Source organism: Lepisosteus oculatus, chromosome 13, assembly GCF_040954835.1.
Source record: "Lepisosteus oculatus isolate fLepOcu1 chromosome 13, fLepOcu1.hap2, whole genome shotgun sequence".
Lineage (NCBI taxonomy): Eukaryota > Metazoa > Chordata > Actinopteri > Semionotiformes > Lepisosteidae > Lepisosteus > Lepisosteus oculatus.
Genome location: NC_090708.1, coordinates 19,436,135 through 19,446,373, shown reverse-complemented (window position 1 = coordinate 19,446,373; position 10,239 = coordinate 19,436,135). Strand labels below are relative to the sequence as shown.

At 43.2% G+C, this 10,239-nt stretch overlaps 1 protein-coding gene across 2 annotated transcripts; it reads left to right on the top strand.

Moving 5' to 3' along the window:
* Nucleotides 1-9,079, top strand: proca (protein C (inactivator of coagulation factors Va and VIIIa), a). 2 transcript variants are annotated; one of them, XM_006637963.3, is made up of 9 exons: nucleotides 1-47; nucleotides 750-841; nucleotides 2,039-2,196; nucleotides 2,798-2,822; nucleotides 3,468-3,578; nucleotides 5,085-5,225; nucleotides 5,537-5,664; nucleotides 7,475-7,592; nucleotides 7,837-9,079. In XM_006637963.3, exons 2-9 carry the CDS (start codon nucleotides 775-777, stop codon nucleotides 8,397-8,399), a joined length of 1,311 nt encoding a protein of 436 aa, XP_006638026.2. In that variant the 5' UTR covers nucleotides 1-47; nucleotides 750-774; the 3' UTR covers nucleotides 8,400-9,079. The 2 variants fall into 2 exon arrangements, with proteins under 2 accessions (XP_006638026.2, XP_015217042.2); XM_015361556.2 differs by lacking the exon at nucleotides 1-47 and adding an exon at nucleotides 155-255.
* Nucleotides 9,080-10,239: the final 1,160 nt, after the last annotated feature.

Here is a 10,239-nt window from a genome sequence, read left to right as displayed (position 1 = left end):
TTAAACATAGCAGTCCCCATTCCAGACTTGCTATTATCTCTTCAGGTGTAAGTATCATTATCATGATTTTCATCTTTTTATTTTTATATGAGCTTTGTTGCTCAAACCCATGGTCTGTACTTAGTACTGTTTGTGTAGTGCTGTTTGAGATTGTATGCTAAAATTTTTTAAATGCCACCATTGGGAAGTTTGATTCTGTTGTTCTGTTTTCGGGCAGGTCAGAGGGAGAACTGTTCTAATCTCTATAAAGCAAAGGTCTGAAACCTATAGGAATAAACTGCTGTCAAATCCTTTTTCTTGAAAAGTCTAGACTATATGCTTCTCCACCCAGAACAATCAGAAATCTTTTAATCTAGCAAAAACAAGTGGTACTTCTAAACAAAAAATATGAAAACGGAATATATTGGCCGATCAAAAACAAGTTTTAACTGTTTGAATTTTTTAATAGGTCACTATATTCAGGTGCTTTGAGAGGACCCACTGACATGTTAATTCTGCGATATTCTGGAGGTTTTATGAGCACTATTTTAAGAATTTATTTGCGTTACAAGTACAGGAAAAGCCCTTCTCAGAAAATCTGAGATGTGCCCTGAATTTAAATGGTTAACTGTACAGAAAATTAACTAGCTGCTATACAATGAATTTCCCCCACGGGATAAAAACACTTGAATTGAACTTAAAAATCTGTTCATTTGACTAATATCTGGTAAAGTCTCATCATACTGTACCTGTGATTTATTTTTGTACAGCCTACTCATTTGGTCTGAAGGAGTCATGCAGCCCTCATTCTTCGGTCTTTTTTTCCTGGTGACATGCTTTGCCAGAAGTGTCAGCAGCTCAGGTAGGCCGCCATGGTTAGCCGAAGGGTGAGATTTCATTACCGACTGCAGGCTAATTAATCAATGACGTCTCTCTTGTGTTGAGACCAGTGGTGTTTCCACTGGATGTGCTGAGGCTTATTCAGCTGAACCTCTTGAAGTGTTTGTTCAAAAATATACTTTGCTACAGGTACGTTACGCAAACAGGGTTCCGTTTATGTTCTCCATATCTTGCTTATTAAGTGGTTGCTGCCTTACAGTGCCTTCCAAAAGTATTTAACCCCTTTGGCCGTTGAGTGTAAATTATATGCTAATTTTCCAACTTGTACTTATCCAGAAAAGCTCAAAGCCACAATTGCTGCCAAAGGGTTTCCACCCTGGTATTAACTCAAGCATATTGGATTTTGTTTGTTGTTGCAATGTTTGCAATTTAACTTTTTTCACCTATAAAAGTGTTCAGTTTGAGCATTCAGATATTGTTCACAAAATATTCTCTACATGGGGCATCGGTGGAAGGGAATGAGTATTTCTGCTAGGTGCAGCACATCTTAACTCAGACACTGATGTATAGTATCAAACATCCATCTTCTGAGTTCTAATTCCTAATATCCCACACAACTGAATAAGTGGAGGTGTAAAACCCAGAAGATGGTTCAGCATTCACACTAGTACTAACCCTGAGCACCTTCTTAAAAGATGCATAATGGTCTTAATCAGATAACTGGACTTGATACAGGACACCACAAGTAACACTCTGTGCCATGGAATCCTTAATGAAAAATAGTCAGGGCCCCATCTGAGGCACAGTTCTTAAGCCAGTGTCCCTGGTTGCCATCCTGAGTTTTACAAATTCTTGCCCAGAGTGAAGAGCGCCCCCTACTGGTCCACCAAGCCACTTACAGCAGCAATCTGGTGTGCCTTGGATGTTTCCTGTTTCAGCACTGATCAGGCCCAGCCTCGATTATCTGATGAAAACAGACTACAAGGTGGTCTTGTCAACCTTTCCTGGATGAGGCAATCAGGAGACCCCTAACTAGCGAACCCCAATTGTTTTTAAAAAACAGGATTCCTAGTTTTCGATGTTCATTGGGTTCAGTCAACACGGGTCTTGGGTTAGGGTTAGGGTTAGGGTCTTGGGTCAGCAAGATGCTGGGTCTTGGGTCAGCACACGATGCATCTCTTCAGCCTGATGGCCTGATGACCGGCTCCCTCTATCCCAGTGTTTTACAGCAGCCAGCAGGCGCACATGATCCTGCGTCAGAAACGAGCCAACAGCTTCCTGGAGGAGATCAAGCCTGGCAATCTGGAACGGGAGTGCATGGAGGAGACGTGCGACTATGAGGAGGCCAAGGAAATCTTCAAGACAAAAGAAGCCACTGTGAGTCTCTCTCCTTCTGCTAGTTTGGTGGTTTGTTGTCAACCGTTCTGAGCTCTTAGCCACGGAGCTGGGCATTATAGCTCCAGAAGCAACATGAAGACCCTTCTCCTGATTGAACATTTCTTTGGGCTATGTACTGTACACTACCTCTATATGATCATTAGATCCATGTCTATCAGTGTGAGCCACAGGTTCTTGTGTGTACAGTATTTTCATGGTAAAGTAAATAACAATGCAGTGTTGCTTATTTTCATCCCTGTTGCTTATAAACCAGCTAACAATCATAGTGAATGAGTGTCTTGTACAGTCCCTAGGGAGGTTAGGAAGGGGCCTTGGGCTGATGATGTTGCTTTGAATCAGAATGTGCAGGAGGTATCTCATATAGCATCCTAGAGTATAGGCGGCATCTCCAAACAGGTTCATTAGCAGACTGGCATTTACAGGTGGCAAAACAGATTAATCTGAATGAAGGCACAGGAAAATCAGGTAAATAATTTCAGGTCTAATGAGGCCAGAGCTAACCCACCTGCTCTGCCAAAAGACCTCCTTGATGATTTTGTACAGACATCATAACTTAGGCATGTTCTCTCTTCTTTTACAGCTCAAGTTCTGGATGCAGTATACTGGTAAGTTTTGCCTTCTGTTTGTATTTGTACTTAATTATCTGTTAATATTTTAAAATGTCACATCATACAGTACATTGTGATACACAGTATAATGATTTATACAGTAATGTTTTGTCACCATATTATAGCAAATAAATTGCTTCTCTGAAATCACTCCAGAGGAGTACAACCAGATACAATCTGGGATTTACAGGAATATCCTACGCTGGCAGGCTGAAGAAACATTTTCAGTCTTGAAGGGGACCTGATATAAGTATTCAAAATCCTCAAAGGCCCTGACAAAGTCAATCCACTGGATTGCTTCAGAGTGAACAGTGAAACACAAACCAGGTGAAAACTACATGGAAGTGCATTTAAAACCAAAATCAGGAGTCACGTTTCTTACACCAAAGGGTTGTGGAAGTATGGGACAAGATCCCCAGCTATGTTGTCGATATTTGATTCTTTCCATAGACAGATGGCTGAGATCCTTGAATCGGTTAACTAGTCGCTACACAAAGGGCAATGTGAGCTGAATGGCTTCCTCTTGTTTGTAATCTTTCTCACGTTTTAGTCCAAACAGTCCCGTGATCGAAACAGTGCCCAGTTCGGTGAGCAAAGAGCAAGTGTGTCGACAGCTGAACGCTGCTCTGTATCCCCTTTCAGACGGAGACCAGTGCGTTCCCAACAACTGTGTCAACGGCACCTGTATCGACCAGGTCGGCTCCTACACCTGCCTCTGCCATCCTGGCTTTGAAGGGAGACACTGTGACTTCCGTAAGCATGGAGCAATTTCTTTCATCATTTTTTATTTTTCACTGTCTATCATGTAATTTAAAGTGCTCTACAGCACGTAGCTGATCTGACATCTACATTTCCATGCATCGTATTTACGCCAGTACATTTTTAATTGAGCAGTCCTTCCTAATAACCCTTAATGTTCCACACTGGGGGGAAGAAACACTCAGGAGGAGGGATTTGGCTGTTAATTGAGTCATACAGTATACAGGATTCATGGCATCTGCTTTTGATTCAGTTATATGCAGTACTTGACACCTGCTCTTGATTCAGTTATATCAATAATCATGCCACCTGCTTTTGATTGTTATGCAGTACTCATGATGCCTGCTGTTGACTGAGTTATATACAGTACTCACGATACCAGCTGTTGATTGTTATATATAGTATATAGCACTTATGACATCTGCTTTTGATTCAGTTATATACAGTATTCATGGCACCTGCTGTTGATTCGGTTATTATAGTATATAGTACAGACATGGCTACTACCCGAAGCACTTTGTGACTGATCACTGCACAAGCATGGCTATTAGTATTGTGATGCCTGCTGGTGATTCAGTTTTTTCACATGCTGAATAATAATAAATCTCCGCTGTCAGAGGAGAGCTGTCCATTTATTAACCCTGTATGGTTTGGATGGATCAGTTAAGATCATGTCCAATGTCTGTGGTAGACAGTCCATTTCCAAGCTCTTATAATTTTCAAAAGGGACTTGATTAATTTGTCCGAAAAGCTTTTAAAAAAACCTAGAGGGAATTAAAACAAAAATCTTTTTCAAGAGGTTTTCTCTGGAAGATTTTCCAAAGTAATATTGTGGCCTTGAACTTTTGTTCTTTAATTGTTTGCTTTTTTATTGTTTCAGAAAATTAATTTTAAGGGAAGTGTGCAGGGGAAGTTTCATATTGTGCACTGTTGTTGTTGTCGTCAATTAGTAGCAAACCCGACCCATGCTGATACACTGTACCTCCCTCATATAACTTCTCTAAGTGAGCTTCGGAGAAGTCTTGCTTCTACTGGGTTAGATCAACCAGAGATTGTAATTGCTGAGGATCTCTCTAATTCAACCTCTTGTATGATCAGGCCCTTTTGTGATGTTTTTTAACAAATGTGTTGGTTTACAGTGAATGTTATTCAGTCAGATAAATCTGAATTGATGAAGGCGCCATGAAATCATTGTTTTAATTGCTTCTACTGTCAGATAAAACTGGATGATGGATTTTTGCTTTTGAAAGCATTAAATTGAAGAGGGCCTTTGTCATGCGGAGTTTTTACAGTCCCCATTGTCTTCAGGCACAAAGTACTAAATGTAACAGCCATGCCTCTCCTGTGTTCAATCACAAAGCATTTAAAATATTGCTTATGCCTGTGGTGCTATGTTCAGTCACAAAGTATTTAAAATTTCGACCATAAATAGCATTCACGCCTGTGCTGTGTTCAGTCACAAAGTGTTGTAAGTAACAGCCATGCCCATGCTGTGTTCAGCGGTGTTTGCCACTAACTGCTCGGAGGACAACGGCGGCTGTGATCACTCCTGCCAGGAGAGTGGGAACGGGACGAGCCGCAGGTGCGGGTGTTTGCCGGGGTACACCCTGGCCGATGACGGCAGGAGCTGCCAGCCCTCAGGTAGGGCTCCCTCCTCCTCCGCCTTCCTGTGCCTGAGAACCCTTTCATTCCAGACCGAAAGCAGCACCGACAGCCAGATCAGTCCTTAGACAGGAGCTCATAGCCTGGTGAGCCTGGTGCCCGGCTTGGAAAGTGCTGATAGCACAGCCCAACACTACTGAACACCCACATGAGTGTGTACACAATCACACCAAACTAATTCGTTTAATGTGCATTTTCCCCAGTTTATGACCTAACTGCCTTCCATAAGTCTTTGCTCTCCTCGGTGTGCTTGTCCCCGGCGTGTCTGCAGTGTGTGTTGTCTCCTGCAGTGCCCTTCGCCTGTGGGAAGATCGTGGTGGACAGGACCCCAGAGAAGAAGATAACCAACCCTCTGACAGGCCTCAAGCCCTATGTGGTGGGAGGGGAGAAGGGGAAGAAGGGCCACAGCCCCTGGCAGGTACCAGCTCTTGGAAATCAGAAGTTGACCAGAAGTGTGGTTTAGTAACAAATCTCTACTGAGACCTTTACCTTGAGATCTGTATGTGAGCATGCAGAGAAAGAACACTTCTACATCCACGAATATGATATGTACATGGCTGACTCCACATGTTGTATTATTAACTCGAGACCAGTAAGGACTTAATTAATAACAGTAATTAATTACTTAATTAATGCACTAATTAAGTAATTAACCACAGTGATGTTGGATGGTGATGACAGGCCTGCACATGTGCCGGCTGCAAAGAAACAAATACAGGTTCATTCTGAAAACTGGAAAGAAGAACAGACAGTGGGAGAGTGATTCACACCTGAAGAATCCTAAGCAATCAAAACGTCATGTTTCTTCTTTCTGTGGTTCAGCGCAGAATTAACCTGTTTCTACACACGTGTCTTTATTTTAACATGCACTGTTCTATGTGCAGCACAGCTCTATTCATCTGAACTAAGGAAAGAAATGAGATGTCAGCTGGCTAGACTGAAAGAATGGATTTCCCATCCCACTTCAACTGTTCACTCCAGATCATGATTCCATAACAGAAAAGTGAAAAAAGCCCCTTAAACATTTTTAGTCTTTTCATTGATCTCTTTGGATGCTTTCCTCATTTTAGGGAGGAGTTCAGTCACTGAATAGTGCTCTGGGTTAATCACATCCATTGAACAGTACACACTGAACCGCTAATAACACCAAGCTGTCACTGAACTGTCTCAACATGTGACAAAAACAGATCTGTATCTTCTGTCTGTCACAGTTATCCACTGACCAGGTATTTAAGAAACAGAAACCAACTGGTGATACAGTAATGTATAGCTTAACATTAATTTAAAGCCTCAGGGATGTTTTGTTTTCCACTTTCCCAGGACATGCAGTAAACCCACACCATTATACAAGTCCTCTTAGGCAGCTTCCTCCCAGCACTATCTTCCTTGTCTGCTGTGTTTTCACAGCTGTGTGATCTGTCAGTTTCTAGAACTACTGCTGTCATCTGCTACTCTGTAACAGGCGGCACAAGGTAACTACCAATGTGGCAGATGGTTGAGAGGTACAGTATTTCCAGGTGCACAGCTGAACAGGCAGTATTATACAGTTAACTCCATTTTCTTAAAATTCAAGCAGGAATGATAGTAAAGTTTGCAGAGAACAAGAGTCATGAATTCTGCTTTGAGATCAAACACAGTAGAAAGGTGCACACAGACTGATAAATTACTAAATTTTATACTGCACATAATGCCTTATTGAATTGATCTAGCATCTTGCCATTTGTAGAAGAAACAACTAGTATAAACTGGATGTGTAGTTTAATGCACATACTGCAACAATGATGTAGCTAAGTACACAGCTGGAAAGTACATAAGTCATAAGAGCAACGTAAAGAAAATAAATACCAAATGATAATTTTGAATGAAAAATTGAATCCTTTGAGCTCTGCAAAGGGAGTTAACACATCAGTGAAGATATCTGATAATTTATCTGTGAAATAAGTTTTCATGCTGCCATTTGGTTTGGTTAACATAAGTGCAGAAGCAGACTGCAAACTAGAGGAGAGCATCTGATACAGGGTGCTTGTTGGGTTGATCTGAGGTTCTTATCCAGCCATTTCCTGGAGATTCCCCAAAGAACAGGCTTAAGGGATGGACTTAATCTATGTTCATTACACAGTTCTAATGTGCCTTTGCTCCAATGAGTTGCCTTCTCAGTGTGTATACCCATCAGTGAATGCTTTAGAGGCAGGAGTGTAGTGTACTGTGCCCTTTATCCCTCCCTCTAGGTGCTGCTGATAAACGCACAGGGCAAATTCCACTGCGGGGGAGTTCTGATTGACAACTCCTGGGTCCTCACTGCTGCCCACTGCCTGGAGAAGGGATCCAGATATCATGTCCGATTGGGTATGTCAGGCTCTTACAAGTGATTGCCCAGTCTTCCCAACAGTTCTTCTTACAAGACGTTGCATGAAGTCCTCAGGTCCAGATAATCTGCCAGTCCTGTTCAGTTGAATGGTGGTTTTAAATAACCTGTCCTCTTATTTAACCCTCCTAGCTCTGATTCCGCAAAATCCTTCCAAAGAGGAACAGATTTAAAAGCTGGCTGTGGCACAAGATGTTAAAAGCAGTGCTTGGTCTCCCCCCGCAGGAGAGTATGAGCGCTACAAGCTGGAGGACACAGAGGTCACGGTGCCTGTCTCGGAGGTCATCTCTCACCCCCACTACGACAGCAACATCGCCGACAACGACATCGCCCTCATGAGGCTGTCCAGGCCCGTGCCCTACTCCCGGTACATTCTACCCGCCTGCCTGCCCCCGAAGGGCCTGGCCGAGAGGGTCTTGCTGCTCAACGGCACCCGCATGGTGGTGTCCGGCTGGGGCCGGGAGAAGGAAGGCTCCAGCAAGTCGAGCTCTGCCCTCCGCTTCATCGATATCCCCCTGGCTCCCCTCAGCCAGTGCGCCGAGGTCATGAGCCAGTCCCCCACTGAGAACATGCTGTGCGCCGGGGAGCTGGGCGTCAAGAAAGACGCCTGTGAGGGGGACAGCGGGGGGCCCATGGTCACCAGGTACAAGGGCACCTGGTTTCTGGTGGGGCTGGTGTCCTGGGGGGAGGGCTGCGGACGCACAGACAAGCTGGGCATCTACACCAAAGTCTCCAATTACCTGGACTGGGTCCAACAGGTGCAGAGAGCCAAGGGGAGCTCCGCCTGAGGACGACGTGCTCTCACCTGGAAGGGGGCTTACTGAAAGTCCAGAGAAACTCCAGAGAAACTGTATCCTGGAGAACGACAAAACCTTGCAAATCACTAGCAAGATACATGTTAAAACTGTTAATTCAGTGAACAGGATCAATCATACTCTGGGCATTGTGAAATTTGCACAGCACTTCAGTAGTTTCACACATGTTGTATTTGCGATGTGCTTGGAGCTCAGTTATGTGCTTTTGATTGTTGCATTGTGTCTTCTCTTGCACTTGCATTAGGCTAGGCAGGGATTTCCATACTGTACATGTGTGCTGTAATGCTTACGTATCAGAAGGTAAATCAGCAATCTGCTTACAGATGGGACTAAATCATGGCTTTGTCATTGTTATTAGGGGACAAATATGTGCATCCAGATGGCTATTGCAGTCCAGATCTGCCATAAAACATGTTTCATTCAGTAACATTCACAACACATAATACTGTGAAGTGAAGCTGTAGATGAACAGGCTGTCAATATATTGTTGCCCGATTGGTGTTATTAAAACAAGAGACTGATCCACTTGGAAGAGAGAGGAGTGTTTCTGCAGTCTGGTTTTAGTCACACACAGAAATTGAATCATTTTGGAAGAGTGTTCCCGAGCCTAACTAGCCTATCTGAAAACAGAATAAAATGACTTTAAGACGTAACAGATGCGGTGTACTGTTTAACACAGTGAGCAAAAAGGTCAGATGTGAAGGTCTAGAAGGATATCTTCAAAGCCCAAAGCTAGTGGTGTAACGTGCAGCGATGGGCATGCCTGTGCCAGGGCAGGTTTTTTCCACATTGAAAGGAGAGCAGGCACAGTGCCACAGTGAAGCTGCCAGTTACAATGTACCTTTGGGATCTGAGGAGATGAGCAGTAACTCTCTCTGAGCTACTGCGGGAAAGTGACAGCTCCAGAGTCACAGACCCCACAGCCCCCTGTCTTTCATGTTTCAAACCCAGGTTGCTCCTGCACACTCCCTGCCTTCTTCACGGCTGCCACAAGGTGTCTCTTGGGATTCATACTACATTTTCCTTTGATCTGTTCTTGCTATTTCAGGCTTTCCCAGTCCTGGTCCCTGGGCCCCGGACACCTGCTGCTTTTTGTTCCACCTGAGCATTGAATCACCAAACCCTTAATTGTTTCATTATTTTCAGGTGTAAAAGGTCGCCTTGTAACTATTGTTTCGTAAGGAACTCCAGGTCTCCTATCTTTCAGGAGAAAAAAACAAACTTGAAGCGGTTCTAGTCAACAACTTTGCTGGTCCAGTTCCGGATCGATGTAAGTAATGAGAACTAGCAGGTGTGAGGCCCTCGGGACTGGGCCACCCGCGGTCTGTCCAGCCAATCACCATTTTAACTTCACTTTTCCCAGAATGCCTCAAGTGCTTGGTGGCTCTGTCACCCAGTGATTTCTTTTTCTCTACCGTTAGTCTTTTTCTATCAGCAGAAAGACGTATTACACATAATTGACTTAAAATAAACTTGACAGGTACCTTCTAAACCAAATACTTAATAAATTAAATAACACACTGTACATTCAGCAATTTTCAGGGTTTTCTTTTTTGTCCTGTTGTACACTGGTCACAAATAGAAAAAAAATACAAACCGAAAAGAAACCAAACTACTCACACATATCACTAATTTTTAATTAGTACTATAGGCCAAATTGACCAAATCACCCCTAGACTTCTCTACTGGGACAATGACTAAATCTGCTAAAATAACACCCAATGGTGCCACCATTGATATTAAGCATGATTAGAGTAGTTTATTGGCATATGTAGTTGTACATTGGAGTTCTTATTCACGCTGATGTGTCAGG

What these genes read in the sequence shown, in the direction of transcription:
- proca (XM_006637963.3), top strand. Translation starts at nt 775, where the DNA reads ATGCAGCCCTCATTCTTCGGTCTTTTTTTCCTGGTGACATGCTTTGCC. An exon ending in GTTCTGGATGCAGTATACTG is followed by an intron (nt 2,823 to 3,467) that starts GTAAGTTTTGCC and finishes ATCCCCTTTCAG; the next exon opens with ACGGAGACCAGTGCGTTCCC. An exon ending in CAGGAGCTGCCAGCCCTCAG is followed by an intron (nt 5,226 to 5,536) that starts GTAGGGCTCCCT and finishes TGTCTCCTGCAG; the next exon opens with TGCCCTTCGCCTGTGGGAAG.